Below are 18668 nucleotides of genomic sequence, written 5' to 3' on the forward strand. Positions count from 1 at the left end.
GGCGCTGAGGGGAGCTCAGAAGATGGCGGGCGGAGCGGACCGGGGCATGGCGGGCCCCGCGGCGCCTCCCGCTGTGCTCGGCGGGTAGAAGGGGAAGAGTGAAAGCGGCAGCGTGAGCTCCCTGGGGAGAGGGTCGGGTTGAACGGTGCGCGGGGCTCCCCCGTCCCTGCAGGTGCGTCGTCCCGAGCGCCGCCAGCCCCGTGAGGGCAGGGCGCGGTCTCGCTGTGAGCGGGCCCGCAGGTTGGTTTCATTGCAGTCCCGCACCGGTGGCCGGGTCCCCGAGGGGTGGCAACCGCAAACGTCCCCGAGCAAAAGCTTCCCCCGTCCGGTTCCTCAATCCCCGCGGGTTTAGAACCATAGAATGTACTTGAGTGTGAAGGGTCATCGAGTCCAACTCCTGTCCCTGCACAGCCCCAGATTCACACCACATCTCTAAGGGTTTGTCCAAGTGAGTCTTGAATCGTGCAAGGCTCAACCTTATGACTGCCTGCCTGGAGAGCCTGTTCCAGGCTTCTTCACCCTCTGGGAGAAGAGAAGAACTTTTTCCTGATATCCAACCTAAACCTCCCCTGGCACATCTTCCTTGCATTCCCTCAGGGGAGACTAGCACTTGTACCACTTCCTCTTTTGAGGAAGCTGCAGACAGCAATGAGGTCTGCCCTAAGCCTTTTCTTGTCCAGGCTGAACAGACCTACTGATACAGCTGCTCCTCATATTGTTTGTCCTCTAAACCCTTCAACTAATTTGTGGCCCTCCACTGCACATGGCGCTTGAAGTGAGGCCGCACATTAGCAGAATGAAGTTCTGTTGCTGTTGCCTCTGGTGGCAGCCTGGGGCCAGAACCAGTGACCTCCCAGTTCCCCAGCCAGCACAGTCCCCCTGAGCCACCTCTTCTCACCAACACCCTCCCCGACAGCACCACACCAGGGACGCAGCTGCGGCACAGAGCAGCCACCTGCCAGCACAAAGATCGGTGCTTCCAGCCCCAGGGGCTGCTGATGTCATGCAGCAAACCGGCCACAGGCTGCTTTGCCAATCACAGCCCCAGCGCCCTCCGGAGAACATGGCAGCACAGATCCCTGCTGCTAGACAGGCATCACACACATTGCTGACTGTTTACGTTAGCAGCAATTACTCAAACACGAGGAGAAACCAGAGCAGCAGCACCCCTGTTGAGCCAGCCTAGTTGTGCCTACCTGCAGCAGCCAGGAGAGGGAGGGGAATAATGTCAGCAAAGTCTGATTTCCTGCTTGTCAAATGATCATCAAGTGATTTCTGAGACCTCAGAGGGCTCAGATACTCTCTCCAGTCTGTCTGGGGAGATTTTGACAGAAGAAAGGGTGAAAAAGGAGCTAAAGAGGGGGCACCTGGAGTTGAACCAGGGACCTCTTGATCTGCAGTCAAATGCTCTACCACTGAGCTATACCCCCTTGCATGAACAACTTTCACAAGGACTTTTTTAAAAAAATTATTTCAAAAGAGAAACAGGTGTTTATGTCCACTGGTGGATTCCTTTACTTCACAGCCCACTCTGCACCTTGATGTGCCTGCCAACAGGTGCATGTGGAGATAAATATGACATATACTAGAGAGAACAGAGCAGGGACAAGCACACACAGGCACTTAGCAGTGCCTCACACACGGCACAACCCCTGCACTGTCCCAACAGTCAGGGCCTCACAGCCAGAATAACGTAGCTCAGGAAGCAGCCGCCACTGCACGGCACAGGCTCACCAGGCCCAAGGACGTCTCTCTGTCTTCTTTCTGTGAACAAAAAAATGGCAAAAGGAAAATGGAAGAAGGAAGAGAAAAGAGGGGGCACCTGGAGTTGAACCAGGGACCTCTTGATCTGCAGTCAAATGCTCTACCACTGAGCTATACCCCCTGTGTTAGCACTCTTACAAGGAGCAATAAAAAAATACAGCGCGCTTGTTATGTCCTCTGGTTCAGTTGTGCTCTGTGACAGCAACCGCTTCTGCATGCTAATGTACAAGCAAAGCTCTGTACAGTAAGTTCCTGCAGACAAATCTGGAGACAAATACACACAGACGGCATCTAATTACGCACACAAACTGGATCCCCAGCAGTCTCCTCATCAATAAAAACAGCTACTTATTGGGCCAAGCAACAAACACCGTGCCTCTGCTGCGCCACTGCAGCAAGGGCCTTGGCTCTGTGCAAGCTCTGCTCAGCAGGAACAAAAACATCCCTGGGTTATCAACGCTGTGTCCATCACAAACCCAAAGCACAGCCCCACAGCAGCCTCTGTGGAGAAAGTCAACTCCATCCCAGCCAAAAGCAGCCCAGCCCCTCCTATATTTTCCTGGAAAAGGAGAACCCAAAGGGGGCACCTGGAGTTGAACCAGGGACCTCTTGATCTGCAGTCAAATGCTCTACCACTGAGCTATACCCCCTTGGCACAGCACCCACACAAGCACGTTTTAAAAATATTTCTAGATTTCTGTGTCCACCACTTAGACTCCCTTCCTTCACAGCCTCCCTCTGCCTCGTAATGCACTGAAAGGTACGCACAGAAAATTAGAGAACGAAGAGCAGAGACGGGCCCATGCAGGCACTCAGCAGTGCCTCACACACTGCACAATCCCTGCACTGTCCCAACAGTCACGTCCTCACAGCCCGAATAATGCAGCTCAGGAAGCAGCCGTCACTGCACAGCAAAGTCTCACCAGGCCCAAGGACATCTCCCCGTCTTCTTTCTTTGACAAAAAGTGGGAAAAGGAAGGTGGAGAAAAGAGGGGGCACCTGGAGTTGAACCAGGGACCTCTTGATCTGCAGTCAAATGCTCTACCACTGAGCTATACCCCCTGCCCACACACGTCTCCATGCACCAGCAAAACCCTTTTCTTCCAACCTACCTCCTTCCCCAGTCTCTGGCCTCTCCCTGCCACACAGGGCCAATGCAGGCACACGACTTGCCCGGCTCACAGCACCTGACTTGGAGTCTTGAACATCTTCAACAGGCTTTGGAGCTCCAGCTGTAACATGAATACTTTGCAGTAGAAGCTGTGCTGCACTTCTGAGGTAACTTTTCAGTAAAAACACTCCCCAAAATGCCAAAAAAGGGAAGATTTAAAGGGGGCACCCGGATTTGAACCGGGGACCTCTTGATCTGCAGTCAAATGCTCTACCACTGAGCTATACCCCCTACCTGCAAAACACCTGCCTAGGAGGAACCTCCCTCCTAATCACTGCCACAGTAAAGTTCTGAGAATTAATCCCACAGCAAAAAGCAGCTCTTCAGGGAACGCTCACCTTTGCCTCCCAAACACCACACTGATCGTCCTCTTCTCTTGTGGGAAGCTCCTTCTCGGCTTCTCCGCAGCACGCCATCAAACAGAGGATGCAGCCCAGAGAGACTTTAGGGTAACAGCACTCCAAGGGAGAGCTCCAAAACAAATTCTTCTGGGATAAAAGGAAGGAACAGGGAGGGGGCACCCGGATTTGAACCGGGGACCTCTTGATCTGCAGTCAAATGCTCTACCCCTGAGCCATACCCCCACCTGGGCCAAAGGGCCAGCTACGGCTCCCTGTGGCCAGGAACCAGCCCGCTCTGCTGCATTCCACCACCTGCGCTCACCCCACCTGCGCCGCTGCCTCCCACGCACAACAGGCCTCCCAGCACCCCTCCTGTACCTCGGACTCCACCCCACGTCTCTCAGCTGCCTCCTGGGAACAACCTCATGCCATCCCACTTCTCCTTCTCTAAAACACAACATCATCCACAATAAATAACAAGGCTTTGAAACACAGACTTCAAAACACCCCGGAAGCCACTCGCCTCCACCTCTCCCTGCTCTCGGGGTGCGCCCTGCCCTCAGGGACCACACCAGCCTCCCAGAGGCACAGCCTGCTGCAACACCTCCCTCCCACCCTGCCACAGCCTCTCTCTTCCCCAGCTGGCTGCCCACGGGCAGGGACAGGGAGAACAAACCCCCAAAGCCTTTTGTCCAACTCCCGTGCCATGGCCCACCTCGGAAAAGGCCTTCCCGATTCAAAAATCCAGCACAAGCTGTTAGAAGAGATCCAGGGAGAACACCTTTATTTTGGTGGCAGTTCCTTACTCAGCAGCAGGTCTCTGCGTCCCTCCCCAGGTCTGAGAAACAGCTCCTTCGTCACCACTGGACCGCAAAGTTGGCCTCTGCTCAGACAGACAGACATCGACCTCAGCCGCAGGTCTGGAGCGCTGCAGCGGCAGCCAGAGCGCCCGTTCTACCCTGCTGGGGCTCCCAGGCCTGCTGGCGAGAAGCCACGACCGCTCGCCTGCTCCGTGGAACGGCCTGTAGAAAAGAGAGCTGCCCTCAGTGCCTCCAAGTCCTTTTCGACTTCCCCCTCCCCGGCTGCCGCCAGCGCACAGCTCCCGACTGCCCAGCAGGAATGTCTGGGAGACAACTCTCAGGCCACGCTATTTTGGAGATTCACATTGGATTAGGCCAAACAGCTGTTTAAAAAAAACAATACTGCAAGATCCTGGTGTTCTTGTCCATCGTTACTTATGTTTGTGCTACAAAATCTGAGGCTTTGCTCCCTTCCCCACCCTCCTTCCTCCACTCTAACCTGCCTGCACAGAAAACATCGGCAATAGCACAGAAGTACCTCAGAACCTGTAAGGGAGAGGTGAGGCGTGCTGTGGGAACGCTAAGCACCCCGGCAGACGGAGCCGAGCCCAACCACAGCAGGGCCTGCCCGAGGTACCTGTCGCAGCCAGCCCCAAGCGCCCGTCGGAGGAGCAGCCCCCCATCACCTGGGCTGAGCCCAGGTGTCACAGGGCACCAGGGCCATGATATCCAGGACAAAGTGCCCCCTATTTTCACCTGCGAGCCCAGGTGCAAGGCAGCCTCCCTACCCTGCCAGTGACCCTTGCTCAGGGGGGCCAGAAAACCACCCGACCTGCAGTTCACATCCAAATACATTCCTTTCTCTGCTCCAGCCAGAGAGGAAGACCAGGAGAATCACAAGCAACTTGACATAGCACAAGCTTTTGCGGACATACCTTCCAGCTCTGATCCTGAAGCCTTTCAGCTGATCGCGACAGTTCGGATCACCCCTTCTATCTGCAATTAACACTCCATGATCTCGGGAGCTGTTTCACCGCAGAGGCAGGGTTTGGAGGCACATGCTTCAGCCACCACCTCAGCCAGCAGCAGTGAGCTCTATGTGCCCTTGCACACCTTCAGCAAGGTCTAACAAACATCCTTCAGAGCTCGCTGTCCTGAACGAACTCCCCAGCTCATGTACAGATGGGTTTCAGGCAGCGTTTCCCACACACACACACAGAATCAGACCAGTATCTCTGTAAAATCGCCCATTCTGGAAGAAAATTCCAGACCTATGATTTCAAGAGCCCCTGTACAGAGGCTTTTGCAGAAGGGCTTTCACAGACGCCTCCCAGTTCTACCCGAGCGTACCTAAATTGGGTCAGTTCAGTCAGTATTGCTAATATTTAAGTCACTCCGGTGCAACCCCCTTCCAGTTGTTTTCCAGTAACACAGGAACCTGCCTGAAAAAGAGATTTATCATTGGATATTGAAACTCCAAATCCCATTTTCCTGCCAAAGTATACATCTGCACAAGGAGCTCCCTAAAAAGGTTTCCCAGAACTAAGTCCCTCGTGATAACATTGTCCTGCTCAGCACAGGAGGGCGCTTTGGCAAGAAAGACACCACTTATTTGGTTCAAGGACTTTTATTTTATCTCTACGAAGATGAAGGCGTTTATGCAATGCTTCCTGCATTGGAGGCTATCCTGGGCCACAGATCTGCACACTCCTTAGCCACGGGGCCTGTGATTGCAGAGCCTGGAGGAGAGAGAGAGACGACAGCACGTTAGAGGACCGAGGAGACGCGGAGGTGGTTCAGGGGAACGGTTTGCATGAACGCTCGCTCAGCCCAACCGCGCTCTCCTCAGTCCGAGGAGCATCGGGGTCCTTCCACCCAGGAGAGCACAGCCCTCGAAGCAGAAATGTCAACCTACCACCCCTCTGTGTTCCGCCAGCACAACAGGATTCTTGTCCCTACCTTTCATTTCGCCTTTGTTATTTACTATCACTCCTGCATTGTCTTCAAAATAGAGAAACACCCCGTCTTTTCTCCTGTACGATTTCCGCTGCCGAATAACCACTGCTGGGTGGACTGCGGAGAGAAAGAAGCAGCTCGGTATCACAAGCGTCACTTTAAGCGCACAGTTCGGCAACAGACACGCCAAAGGAACTGTTCTGCTGCAGCGTTTAACTCGATGCATGCGTTTGGGGCTTTTTTGCACCCCATATTTGCAGTGTTTTGCTAAGAGAAGCTATAGTTTATCATCAATAGTACATTTGAAACTGACTGTTTAACGGCTGCATCTACGCTTGGACAATTCAGCATTTTACCACTTCCCCACCTTTATTTCTATATTTCCATTTTTTTAAATACCATCAATTCACAGACAATATCCAGCATGAACTCCTCCCTCCCCCTCCAGAGCAGCTGCCAAACCCATTCCAAGGCAAGATGTCACACCACTGATTGAAATAAACAGCACGAGCTGCCACTTCACCCAAAAGCGGTGCCTTTGCTCTGCCCTTCCACGACAGCTCACTGAGCCACTGCGTGCAGACCCAACGAGTGCTTTTTGGAAGGGTGGAGGCAACGCTCCAGATTCAGAGCTCGCCTTCCAGGTCGGTCTGAGGGAGGAATTGGCCTCCCCTTCAACGAGCAGCCTGCCCCTCCGTCCCTCAAGGGAGGGAAGTTGCAGCACGGGCTGGCTCTGGGTAGGTTGGTGCGGCGGGACTCCCCAACTCCTCTCCACACTCACCCTTCTTCCTCAGCTCCGGCTTGCCCTTCTTGACAGTAGCCATCACCATGTCGCCCACACCAGCCGCCGGCAACCTGTTCAGGCGCCCCTTGATCCCCTTCACGGAGATGATGTACAGGTTCTTGGCACCTACGGAGAGAAGTGCCACGTTAACCGGGCTGCTCAGGAAGACGGTTCCCTTGTCAAATCACCAACTGAAGCGAACAGCACAGGCTGCCGTTTCACCCAGGAGTGATATTTCTGCTCTCTCCTTCCACGACATCTCACCGGGCCACAAGCGCAGACCCGGCAAGAGCTTTTCAGAAGGAAAACTGGTTTTTACCAACTGGTTTAACAGCTGCTTGCCCTCCGCGTTACAGCAGCCGCCTCCTCCCCGCTGGCCTCCCTCCCCCAGCTCGCAGGCGCGGGCACGGCTGCCCCACGCTCACCTGTGTTATCCGCGCAGTTGATCACGGCTCCCACCGGGAGACCCAGGGAGATGCGGAACTTCGCGCCGGAGGAACCGCCGCGTCCTGCGGGTCGAAAAAAAGGTTAAAACCCCGACGACGGACCACAGCGGGGCTCCAGCCAGGGGGGCGGCGGCCCGGCATCCCGGAGGCGGCCTGCGCCTCCCCGGGAGGGGGTTACCGGCACCGGCCTCCGCTCCCAGCCCGACCCGGACGCCGCTCCCCGAGCCGCAGCTCCGCCAGCCCCCGCCCGAGCCGGGACCCGCGCGCCCCCTACCCCGGAACACCACCAGACAGCGGATGGAGCCGGATACCCACACCCTCCGTCCCTCCCGCCTCACCTCGCTTCGACATCTTGGCGCCGGAAGAGGGCGAGGCGCGCGGGGCAGGCCGGGATATGGCATCGCCCCGCCCCTCGCGCGTTGCCGGACGTCACGTGGCGAAGCCGACTCGGGGGAAGTCACGTGGCGCTGGCGGCGGCGGGGTGGAGTCCCCGCAGCGCCCCCTAGAGGCGGGGGGTGGGGGGCGACACCCCCCCCCGGTACCGGCAGCACCGGGAGGGCCTGGGGGCCCCGCAGGTCTGTGTGTGTGTCCCCCTCCCACCCCCGCTCCCTGCGTGTGCCGCGGAGCGGCCCGGGGGGTGCGCCGCGGTCACGGGGGAGCCTTTCGGGCCGGTCCCCGGCGGAAGTAATTTTGGGGCGAAAAATCTTTCTTTTTAGGTTTTTTGATTTCGGGGAATGGGAGAGAAGAAGGGAGAGAAAAAAAAAGGGGGACAAAGTAAAACGAGGGGGCACCCGGATTTGAACCGGGGACCTCTTGATCTGCAGTCAAATGCTCTACCACTGAGCTATACCCCCGCCCGCCCATGATCCCGCTCCGCGCCGCCTTCCCGCGCCGCCGCTGTCCCCCCGCCCCGCACGGCCGGGAGCGCCCCGAGGAGACCGCGGGCCTCGCTCCCCCCTGCCCGGTGCCACTCGCACCGCGGGAACAGCGGGAACGTGCTCCCGGAGCCGCCGAGCGCGAGGGCTCGGTGGACCGCGTGGCTCCGTCCCGGAGGGGGCTTCGGGGAGCGCCCGAGGCGAGGAGCCCCGCGCAGAGGTTGGGGCACTGAGAGCGGTAGCGGAGAAGTGGGAGAAAGAGCGGGAACAAGTTATTTTCCAAACTGCTTAAAAATATTTGCAGGGAGCCCATTTATGGCCAGGATCCGGATCCACGGCTCCTGCCGGGAGCAGCCGGAGCAGGAGAGCGGCCGCAGCATGCTGCATCACTCGCCGTGCTCCCGACAGTGAGAAATACATAAATACATTTTTTCTGTGTTTATCAGAAGGAATTGCCGTGGTCTGGGCTTTGCCTCCACACGAATTTTTCAGCCCTAGGGATTCTGCAAATTCTAGTGTAATTTAACCACAACGTGAGAGAGATTTTGCCTAGTGGCAATAAGTGATTTTTTATTTACTCAGCGATTGCCTAACTCTAATTTCAGGAGGAAAAGCACAAGTGATATAATATTTCATCTACCGGGTCCTCTGAGCACTCCACCTCGTCCTCTGAGCGCTCTGCATAGAACTAAGGAAGCATCCTGACAGCTTGAAAGCAAATAACGGCAAATATAGGTTTAAGGTAACAACTCCAGAAAGCGAAGGACCGTCCTGTCGTTTCATGGCTATAAAAGCAAGCGCTAACAGTAAACGCCTGGCCTGTAGCTAATAAGAGACGAGCACTGAAGCGTCGTCTGGCGTAACGACGCAAACGTATTGCACCGCCACGCAACCTCTTCGCGCGGGGTCCCAGGACATCAGCTCGCACCCGTTGCCCGCACAAAGCCCTCGGGGAGGAACGCACCGGCCACGCTGCGGCGTCAGCCCCACGAGGGCTCAGGGCCCGGTGCTTCGGACACCAGACTTGTCGAATTGTAGAATGTCCTGAGCCTGAAGGGACCTGTGGGGATCGTGGAGTCCAACTCCCGTCCCTGCGCAGGACAGCCCCAAATTCACACTGTGTGCCTCAGGGATGATGCAGCTCGTGAAAAGAAAGAAAGAGAAATTAAAACTGCAGCTGGAGCCGGGCCTCGGCGGAGCGATGCCCTCGGCCGCCCCGGGAAGCAGCAGCAGCAGCTGCTTCGCTGCCTGCAGGGGCGAGGCTGACCTGCTGGTGCGCACCCAAAGCGGCTGGGTGACGAGGAGCCTCCCTCACCCAGCAGCGTCTCCCGAGCCAAGAGAGGAAAAACCACCCACAACATTCTGAAGAGCTGGATAAGCAGAAAAACGCGTCTTATTTTAAGCTGCGATGGGCCAGGAAAGGGTGGGAGGCTGGTTCGGGGGGCTGGGAAGCGTTGGGCGAGGTGATCAGAAAGGGAAGGAGTGGGCGCCTTTGTGAGGAGATCAGATAAGCTGCTTTTAAAACGAAGGAAGCCAATTTTAAGCCGCATCCTGAAATGAATAAGGGGGAAGAGAGCCGAGCGCAGCCTTGTTTGATGTGGGTGTGCTTTATTAAAGCCTGCCTGCAAATAGCGATTGCCGAGGCTGCTTCTTTTCTAACAGGCTCGGGGAATGAAGGTGTTGTTATCTCCTGACAGAAATTGAATTAATGTTCTTACTGAGGCTTTTGTAACGTAATAACCTGCATCGACCGGAGTCAACGCTGCCCACCTGACGCACTGCACGTCCCTGTGGAAGGGCCATCCTGCACACGCATCCTGCAAACCGCGTTACCCCACGGGCCTTGCAGAGGTCGAGACGCTTCTGCTCGCGTTCGTTTCGATGCCTTTCAATAAAATTCTGCTAAAAATGTAAACCTGGTTGGGAATTGGATTTGGTAACGGTCTGCCAAGCGCAGACCTAGAGAAGTGGGTGCTCCTTCTTGCCCACGCGGGTCTCCAGCCTGCTTTGGTGGATTGTTTCCCATTTAAAAAAAATCAGTTGTTATTTCTCGCAGCTCTGTCTTCCACCTTGAGGTGACTCGATGATGGAGCCCGATGGCCTGCAGGGAGGGAAGAGAGAGCCAGTCTGATGGAGAGCGGCTGAGGGAGCTGGGGGGGTTTAGCCTGGAGAAGAGGGGGCTGAGGGGAGCCCTTCTCGCTCTCTGCAGCTGCCTGAGAGGGGCTGGAGTGAGGGGGGGGGTCGGTCTCTGCTCACAAGTCAGCAGTGACAGGGCGAGAGGGAACGGCCCCAAGCTGCGTCAGGGGAGGTTTAGGTTGGAGATGAGGGAAAATGCCTTCCCTGCCAGAGCGGTCAGGCCCTGGCACAGGCTGCCCAGAGAGGTGGGGGAGTCACCGTCCCTGGGGGTGCTCAAACACCGTGTAGCCGTGGGACTTGGGGACATGGTTTAGGAGGCCTGGGGGTGTTGGGTCGGCGGTTGGGCTCGGTGATCTTAGAGGCCTTTTCCAACCTTAATGATTCTGTGATTCTAAAAGTGCTTTCTTCACCCTGCCCTAACGTGAGGGGGGCTGTTATGGGGCTTTCCGGCTGCATCACTCAAAATTATAAGGTGAAATCACGCGTGGGGAAAAAAAAAAAACAAACTTAATAAGCCTGAAAACGCAACCTTGAGGGGGCACCCGGATTTGAACCAGGGACCTCTTGATCTGCAGTCAAATGCTCTACCACTGAGCTATACCCCCGCCTACCAAAACCGCTGCCGGGCGCTCGCTTAACTGCGGCCCCACGCGTGCGTAGCCCCCGGCCCGCGCGTGGACGCCGCATCCGCGGCGTCCACGCGCGGGCCGGGAGCTACGCACGCTTGCAAGACTCCACGCGCGACCACGGAACGGGAGGGGAAGGAAAAAGGAGGAGGTGGGTGCTCGAACGCGCCCGCCCACGCCGCCGTTGGCGCAGCGGGGAGGGGGGGTGGGGTGGGGTGTACGTGTGCGTGCACGCGCGCGTGGGTGGGCGCCACGCCCCCGCGCGCCCCCGGGGCCCCGCCCCCTTCCCCCCCTCCACCCCCCCACCTCCTCCTCCCCCCACCCCCCCCGCCTATTTAGGGTCGTGGCAGCGCGGGCGGAGGCCCAGAAGCAACGGCGCCGGGTGGGAGCGGAGCACGAGTGGCAGCCATGAACCCCAACTGCGCCCGCTGCGGCAAGATCGTTTACCCCACGGAGAAAGTGAACTGCCTGGACAAGGTGAGCGCCACGCTCGTGGGGTGGGGGGAGTCCCCCGTGGGGTGCGTCGTCGGGGTCTGTGGGGGTGCACCCCTCCCTCCCACCGTGGGATATCCCCACGCTGCCCGCCCTATCTTAGGAGCCTGGGGGTTCTTTTGCTGTCCCGTGGGATCGGCACCCACGCTCCTTCCAGCCCTTGGAGGTGGCACCTCCCCGAGCGGCGCCGGGGGTCGCGGGTGGGAGCCCGCGGCAGTGTCCGGGGCTTTTCCTTATATATATATATATATCACTAAAAGCAGCCCCAGCGGCGCGGGGAGCCGGAGCCGGGCGCCTGCGGAGGCCGATGCAAAGCAACAGTTAACGCTTCCCCTGGAGCCGCGAACCCCATCTGGTTTGCATTAACCGAGCTCTTTTTTTCCTCCTCTTCCATCCCAATTGATACTTCTCTTTTCCAGAATTCAATCTTTACAGTTTGCGCTGCCTGCCTTAACGTGGTGCGCAAGTGCTTTGAGGGTCTCTTTTCTTTTTTTTTTCAAGTGTTTTCCCATCAAAAACACCCCTCCGAGGCCGCCCGGCCCCGGCAGCGCCGTCCGTGGGAGGAGGCGGTGGTTCCTTCCCCCCCCCCCCCCCCCCCCCCGTGGGGTTCGCCCCTGAACTGCCCCCTCCTGGGGGGGCTGAGCCGCTCCCCACCCCCCCCCCCCCCCCTTCCAGGCTTCTGGGACAACCAGTTTTTAGGGACTAAAAAAAGTAACTCGAAGAATGCGTGGATCCCGGCGGCGGCATTCCTGAGCTTCGGCAGACCCTGTTGCTCGCATTTTTAACAGATGATGTTTCTTCCTTAAGCTGGGCCTGGCCCGAAGCTGAACCATCCGCCCCGTGTCCCAGGGCCCGTCCTGGCTGCTGGGAGCCGTGAAGTGGCTCCCACTGTTGGAGCCCGTGCTGGCCTCCGGCAGCTGCCGGGTGTCCCAGTGGTGGGTAACTGGAAGGGAAGGGGGGCGACGACCCTCTGCTTCCTCCTGCGCAGCCACTGTCTGGGTTTTGTTCTACTTCTGCGCTGGCAGTTGCGTGTTGCCGTCAGGGCACGACCGATGCGCGTCCCGAGACGGCGTATTCTAGCCGCTTGGGAGCGGGCAGGCAGCTGCCATCATCGTCTTGTGCTTCTAGGGGTCTTACTAGCTTTCTCCTGCTACGAATCATTGCATGCTCAGCCTTGCAATACAGCACGCCCCTCAGCAAATGGCTCCCCTCCCGCTAACTCCCCCTGTGTTAATTTTTCCTGGGGTTTCTGCCTGGTGAGGTGGCAGCTGGAAGGGGCTTCCCGCAAAAGTGCAAGATAAGCGCGGTGTTATTAGAGTGGCTGCTGCCCTGTTTTTGCTCTACACCCTGCCAAAGTCGAAAGGGCAGCCCTGGTGTTGTTTGCATAAGCGCTGCTAGGGCTGAAATTGAACCACGGGCAGCAATAACGAAGGGCTTCTGGGAGGAGACGTGTGCATGTTGCTGCCTTTAAGCTTCCAGTGCCTGTGCTGGTGTGTTGACGACCAGATGTGGTTGGTTTTCTCCTGGTAGTGAAATCGGGAAAGTCCGTTTCCCTTCTGAGATTTACGGCAAATGAGGAAAACTTGCAGTTTCATCAGGCTCTACAAAGGCAGAGAGAAGTGAGACTGCCTGCTGCCAGCTCCGACGTGGGTGAAACAGAGTTCTGCCTCTTGACTTTTCACTTTGTCACCTTGCAAAAGGCAGATGCCTTTCTCGGGCTTGGGGAAATGGGTGGCGTTCCCTTCCCCCATGCCTACCCGCCAGCCCTCCAGATAAGGTGCTTGGTGATGTGGCTGGCTTCCGCTGTGGAAGTGACATCTCCGCTGCCCGTTGCTGGAGCGGCTGTCAGAGGTTGGTGGTTGCAGCTGCAACTGCTGAACCCACGTAAAGCTGATGTCGGGTGACTTTTTCTAAAATGAGTAGACGTTAGGATTAGCTGTTACCGTGCATTAAACCCGATCAAGGATTTGCCTTCAGCCCAAGGAGTCTCTCCTTTTGTCTTCTAACCCTTGAGCCTCAAGCGATGCTCGCTCCCAGGTGCGGAGCGGTGGCGTTGCTTGGAGGAGGGATGCTGTGTGGCCGTAGCACGAGCTGTAAACGGTTACACTGACATGGAGCGTGGCTGTGAGCTCTCTCCCCAGATCTAGTCTGCTGCGAGTGGCAGAGTTGCCTGAAGGGCTCCATCTCCGAGAGCAGCCTGCCTGGACCGCGGCCAGCGTGCTTCTCGTAAAGTACGGCCTGCTGGGACGTGGGGTGAGCTGCGCCGTGCGGTCGTACCTGGGATCACCTCCAGATGTTCAGAGCTTTTCAAACTTGGAATTGGAAAGCACAGGCGTTAATGCTTCTCTAAAAACCTATTTGAAGCTTGTCCTCTTTCTCTGCAGCCGTGCTGGAGGGTGAGCAGCAGCATTACGGGAAGCCTACATAATTGCTGTTCCCCTGTGTCAATTCTGCGTTGCAGCCCTCCTTTTAGTGCTAGTTTAGATCTGTGGATCAGGCCTTAATATTGCCAGTGGTAAGACGAAGTCGAGGGGCAGCAAGACCTAGAGATAGGGGTGGTGCTCTCTGGGTAGCTCGGCTGCCTGCTCAGGCTGCAGGGAGCCCTTTGTAAGAGCCGCAGGACAGGAACACCTCTGCTGAACAAAGCTTAATGCAAACTGAGGCAAGATTAAGCAGTAATTGCTCTCTGGCTGGGGGTAAAGGCCGCCTGAGCGCATCGCTGCTGTGCTTATTGTGGAGGCTGCCGCGGGCAGGGGGGACAGCTGGCCTTGCCAGATACTCCTTGGCGCTCTCGGGAGCCTGGGTATTCCTCGGAGGAAGAGGCTCTGAAGTCATGTTGGCCGTCGGTTCATCTCTACATATTTATAGTGGCATCTCTGGTATTTGTGCGCAGCTATTACAGCGCTGTGAATGGCTGACAAGCTTGGAGAGGTCTGTTAATTACCCCTAATGTGGCAGTAGCTCAACGAAAGGCTGTGAGTTTCAAGATGCCTGAAGAACTCGGGACTCAACTGTTGATGGGTCTGTCCTTAGAGTCTGAAAGCTGGGAGCGGGGGAAAAATAATCCTGTGGAGGCTGGATGCGAATGAGGGTGTTGGTACAGAGCGGCTCGTGGTGCAGAAAGAAGCCCCCACTTGTTGTTAGCTGCAAGCTCCGGAGGAACTTGTTTAACTAGAGGAAAAGAATAAATATGTTGCTCTGAGCAACTGAAACGAGGCATTGTCCTTCTGGGCTGAGTCAGTCTTGTAGAGCAGCGGAGGTGTTTGTGCACCGGGGTGTGGTACCTGCGGGAAGGTGGCACAAGGGCTTAGGCTTGGCTTTTGCTGCCTCCTTGCAGGAACACAGGCTGAGCCAGTAGTTGCAGTGGTGGAAATGACTCTTTAAAAGCTTAAGGGTGGAAATCATAGTAACAACTGCCAGCTGTTCTCCCTGGGTTTGCTCACTGCATAGTAAGTGTGTGCCTGGCTCCGAGTCCCGGGTGTCACACTGCGGGCTTGCTGGCTGTAATCCACTTGGTATTAGGAGCTGCTAATGTGGCTTTTTGCTTGTTCTTTCCCTGCTTTTGCAGGGTGGTGCTGGGTGGTTTGTGCAGGGAGGGCAGCCCCAGGGCAGGACTGCCTTACCTCCAGTGAGTAAAGGCATTGCTTCGAGTGAGTAAAGATGCTGCTACAGGCAGTGCTTTCCTTGTTGCACCTCTCCAGCTTGGCTCCTGCCTGTGGGCTCAGCTTTTGGCGGGGCTGGGGGAGTCACGCCGGACCCCTCCAGCCCTGATGGCTGTGGCTGCCAGAGGAAGGGCGAAGTCTAGTCACCAGGTGACTGGCAGGGCATCGGCCTTGGTCTGCGTGGGGTGGCATTGCAGAATTGCTTGGTCTGAGCTGTTCTCATGGGGCTCCCTCCAGCCTAGAAAACTGCTTGGGCCAGTTAAATGCCAAGTGGAAGTAATTTCTTGGAGTAGCCCTAAAAATTTAATTAACTCCAAGGAGGTGTTTTAGGTGTTACAACCCATAATGTAGGGTCATGATCTGAATCTGGTTTAAAGGAGAGCTGTGCTGCTGTACGGCTGTGCTCGGGGGACAGACCTCAGGTGTGGGGTGGGCTCAGCTCGAGGCTGCCGATGCAGGAGCTGTGGGCGAGAGGATGCAAAAACTACCTTCCCCAGAAGATCAGGCTAGTGGATCCCCTTCCTTGTTGCTGTCTCCCCAGCCCTGCCCTCTGTTAGGATGCAGCACTGGCAAGAACGGTCGTAGCTCTTGACAGCCCCACTGTGGGGAGGGGAAGGCTGAGGAGTGATTGGGGTGACCCGGCACCCTCTGGGGCTGTAGGTTTGTGAGGCTGGGGATTAGCTGGTTACCTGACAGAAGGGCGGTATCTGTGGTGAGGACCTTTGGGCCATCTGTGTTGGACTGTCTGCTTCTCATGAGAACCTTTTCTCTTTGTTTCCTTGGCTCGGCTGTGTGCGGCCTCACCTGACCTGCTCTTCTGGCTATCTCTTGGCTAACATCAGCAGAAAAACCTAAAGCAGCAACTGTGAAGCCTGCAAATGACATCTGTCAGCTCTGACAGTCTCCCTGCTCGCTGGGGTTTATGTTGTGCCTCCTTTGTAGCAAGATGCTTCTCCTATCCTGTGTTTGGCCGAGCCAAATGAATCCCTGGCCTGGAGATAAGGAAGCAAGATGCTGCTATGATGCAAGTCACAAGTGTTGCTGCCCTGTTGAGAGAAGATGCATTGGGAGGGTTGGAGGGGTGGGATTTAATTGTGTCCTAAACTAGCAAGACTATTGTCTGTCCTCTAGGTTTTGCAGGGGTCATGGATGCTATCGCTGACATCTCTAGGCTGGAGGAGCTGCTGCGTTTGAGTTGTGCAATTCTAGTGGGACGTGGCCCTATTTTGCAAGTCACTTGTGTTAATGATTCTCTTGTCTCTGTTTCCAGTTCTGGCATAAAGCATGTTTCCACTGCGAGACCTGCAAGATGACCCTAAACATGAAAAACTACAAGGGCTACGAGAAGAAGCCGTATTGCAATGCGTAAGTCTCCGCTACCTGCTCTAGTCGCTGCTGAGAAAGCGTTGGGCCTGGGACATGCTGCAGGATTTGCTGGACCCTCCTCCCTCCTAAGCACTGGGCCTCACCACCTGAAATGAGTTGTGGGGAACCCTGACCTCTGCAGAAACTCTCTCCCTGTGCTGCTCTGCAGCATTTTCTGGGAGTGCATGTGAAGCCCTGGCCGAAGGGGCCGCACGTGCCAATTAATGCCAGTATTAAAACAGTGTTTCTCAGGCTTAAATGCCAGCTGATGGCCACAGCTCCAGTTCCAGCTTGGGCAGGCAAAAGATGAATAAAATTCATATACAGGCAGGCATTTATATGGAGCTGATCTTAATCTGTATCCCCTTAGAGAAGGAGAAATATGAAAGGCGTTTATACCACCCCAACCGAATGCAGGTGTTTGGGGAGAGGAGAGATGCCCGTTCGTGCGGGGGGAGCGGGGCGTGTGAAACAGCCAGGGACACCGGTGTCACTGCGGCCTGTGCTCCGATGGGCTCGTGGCCAAGGGCGCTTGCCCGAAGCTGCCAGCGCTTGCCCTGGATGTTGTGAAGCTAAAATACAGCTTGAACGCAGGATCCTTCTGAGCAGCGTGGGAGAGGTGGTGGCAGAGCAGGGTACAGCTCCCCGTACTGCACCCCAGTTTGCTTTCCTGCATCTTTCAGGCTGTTTCTGAGTGGTGGTTGTCCGCTGGCTCCCATTTTTCTTAGCAAGAAGGACCCTTAATTGCAACCCTATGCTGTTGCACAATGAGCTCTAGTCCCTGCTCAGCCCAAAGGGAAGCACTGAGCTCTGCTACCCGACACGCTTCTGTCTATAAAGCAGCTTTGCAATAAGGCTTTTGTAGCTGCTTCTTGTACGTTAACAGTTCCTCAAAGGAAAATGAGATAACAATGCTACTTAGCACTTGTGTAGCGTGGTCCATTCACAGAGTGCTTTAAAAGCATTAATCCTGACAACATCCTTGTAAGATGGGTATTACCCTATTAACGCCTAAGGCAAGTAGGAAGAAGCGGTAAGACTGTCAGCCATGTGGTACCTTAGCAAAAACCTCCCACTTCTGTAGCTCTCTTGTATGTTGGTTATTGCTGGTATCAGGTGTTGATGATGGCCTTGGGCAAGTCCCAGAGAAAACCTCTTGAACTTGTAGCATTCAAGTCTCTGCTGGTAATGGTGGTGTCTTGGGACCTCACCTGAAATGCCAGGTGGCAACTGCGTGAAAAGTAGCAAATAACCCTTTGGCTGTTCAGCTGTATGGGGGCCGGCAGCACGGTTAGAGCTCCAGCTTCTGAGCTGAAGCTGGGAATTCCCTGGAACTTCCAGGGTGAACTGATGAGAGGGACACTTGTCCTTGGACTGTGCAAGCCTTGTCCTTACAGTGATGGTGGTCCTGCCAGCCTGGGATCTGTGAGCTTGAGACCTTGGTTTGCAGAGACGTGCAGGAGATAAGACCCCTGGGCTCTTTGTGTCCTGAACCAGAGCTTTCTTCTCTGGATGCCAGCTCTGGCAGAGCGCCCTGCCTGGCCTCCAGCGCTGGTCCCTTGTGCTTCTGCCCCTGGTGCTTCTGCCCCTGCCTGTAGGGATGGGCCTGGGGTCCTGTTCGTGTGCTCTCTCCCTCTAGGCTGCTGGAAGGGAAGTGGGATAATAATGGGAAATTCCTGAGATTCCAAGGAGTCTGCGCAACCTCCATCCATCTCAGTTTCTCAGCCCCCTCTGCTGAGAGCTCCCTTTGATGCTGGCTTGCTGTCTTAACCCTTTAACAGCCTCCCTGAAGAGGCAGCTGCCTGTATTGCCTCTACCCCAGGGTGGCCCTGGATGTTCAAACTGTGCACTGAAACCTGCATTAAATGCTTTGTTCTTCCTACCTTGCCTGGCTGTGCCTTAAAGGGAGGTGAGAGCAGCTGAAAACCCCTGGCATGTGAGGCTTTGCCTGTGGCAGCTGCCAGCCCCTTCCTTGCCGGGGTGGAGGCTGTGCAGTGCCCAGGTGTGGGGCGACGGGAAGCTGCAGCTGGAGGACGTGGGTTTGGTTCCTTCTCAGCTGGTGCCCCTGGAGTGGTCTAGGGAGGACGAAGCGGCCAGGCGAGGTGAGTGTCTGGCAAAGGACAGCCCAGAAGGAGCTCACCCTTCCCGAACGGCTTTTGCTGATGTTGGAGTTGAGGGGCAACATCATCTATCACCTGAGGAGGGGGTGGAAAAGCAACATTTATCCTGGCAGGGAAGAGGCTGCTTTTC

At 56.2% G+C, this 18668-nt stretch overlaps 2 protein-coding genes, 2 long non-coding RNA genes and 10 other non-coding genes across 14 annotated transcripts in view; 2 read left to right on the forward strand and 12 right to left on the reverse strand.

The window, feature by feature from the left end:
• The first annotated feature begins 5 nt into the window (after positions 1-5).
• Positions 6-4492, forward strand: LOC142067904 (uncharacterized). Its single transcript, XR_012664182.1, has 2 exons — positions 6-172; positions 4113-4492. It is a non-coding gene; the product is annotated as an uncharacterized LOC142067904 (long non-coding RNA).
• On the reverse strand, positions 1359-1430 carry TRNAC-GCA (transfer RNA cysteine (anticodon GCA)). Its single transcript has one exon. It is a non-coding gene; the product is annotated as a tRNA-Cys (tRNA).
• Positions 1477-3265, reverse strand: LOC142067905 (uncharacterized). The gene is made up of 3 exons (XR_012664183.1): positions 2877-3265; positions 1903-2717; positions 1477-1764 (listed from the first exon to the last, which is right to left on the reverse strand). It is a non-coding gene; the product is annotated as an uncharacterized LOC142067905 (long non-coding RNA).
• TRNAC-GCA (transfer RNA cysteine (anticodon GCA)) lies at positions 1814-1885 on the reverse strand. Its single transcript has one exon. It is a non-coding gene; the product is annotated as a tRNA-Cys (tRNA).
• TRNAC-GCA (transfer RNA cysteine (anticodon GCA)) lies at positions 2343-2414 on the reverse strand. Its single transcript has one exon. It is a non-coding gene; the product is annotated as a tRNA-Cys (tRNA).
• Positions 2755-2826, reverse strand: TRNAC-GCA (transfer RNA cysteine (anticodon GCA)). The gene has a single exon. It is a non-coding gene; the product is annotated as a tRNA-Cys (tRNA).
• TRNAC-GCA (transfer RNA cysteine (anticodon GCA)) lies at positions 3095-3166 on the reverse strand. The gene has a single exon. It is a non-coding gene; the product is annotated as a tRNA-Cys (tRNA).
• TRNAC-GCA (transfer RNA cysteine (anticodon GCA)) lies at positions 3448-3519 on the reverse strand. Its single transcript has one exon. It is a non-coding gene; the product is annotated as a tRNA-Cys (tRNA).
• Positions 4493-5684: 1192 nt separating the features above from the next.
• Positions 5685-7704, reverse strand: RPL23 (ribosomal protein L23). Its single transcript, XM_075116909.1, has 5 exons — positions 7601-7704; positions 7242-7325; positions 6814-6942; positions 6036-6149; positions 5685-5815 (listed from the first exon to the last, which is right to left on the reverse strand). Exons 1-5 carry the CDS (start codon positions 7611-7613, stop codon positions 5733-5735), a joined length of 423 nt encoding a protein of 140 aa, XP_074973010.1. The 5' UTR covers positions 7614-7704; the 3' UTR covers positions 5685-5732.
• LOC142068125 (small nucleolar RNA SNORA21) lies at positions 6508-6640 on the reverse strand. Its single transcript, XR_012664210.1, has one exon. It is a non-coding gene; the product is annotated as a small nucleolar RNA SNORA21 (small nucleolar RNA).
• Positions 6991-7122, reverse strand: LOC142068126 (small nucleolar RNA SNORA21). The gene has a single exon (XR_012664211.1). It is a non-coding gene; the product is annotated as a small nucleolar RNA SNORA21 (small nucleolar RNA).
• A 340-nt stretch (positions 7705-8044) lies between the features above and the next one.
• On the reverse strand, positions 8045-8116 carry TRNAC-GCA (transfer RNA cysteine (anticodon GCA)). Its single transcript has one exon. It is a non-coding gene; the product is annotated as a tRNA-Cys (tRNA).
• Positions 8117-10806: 2690 nt separating this feature from the next.
• Positions 10807-10878, reverse strand: TRNAC-GCA (transfer RNA cysteine (anticodon GCA)). Its single transcript has one exon. It is a non-coding gene; the product is annotated as a tRNA-Cys (tRNA).
• Positions 10879-11253: 375 nt separating this feature from the next.
• Positions 11254-18668, forward strand: part of LASP1 (LIM and SH3 protein 1) — a 34342-nt gene continuing 26927 nt past the window's right edge. The window contains exons 1-2 of the mRNA XM_075117239.1: positions 11254-11376; positions 16324-16418. Of these exons, the coding sequence (XP_074973340.1) occupies positions 11308-11376; positions 16324-16418 (164 nt within the window). The 5' untranslated portion in view covers positions 11254-11307. The remainder of the gene's footprint in view (positions 11377-16323; positions 16419-18668) is intronic.

The sequence above is a fragment of the Phalacrocorax aristotelis genome, chromosome 23, assembly GCF_949628215.1.
Source record: "Phalacrocorax aristotelis chromosome 23, bGulAri2.1, whole genome shotgun sequence".
In the NCBI taxonomy this organism is placed as follows: Eukaryota; Metazoa; Chordata; class Aves; order Suliformes; family Phalacrocoracidae; genus Phalacrocorax; species Phalacrocorax aristotelis.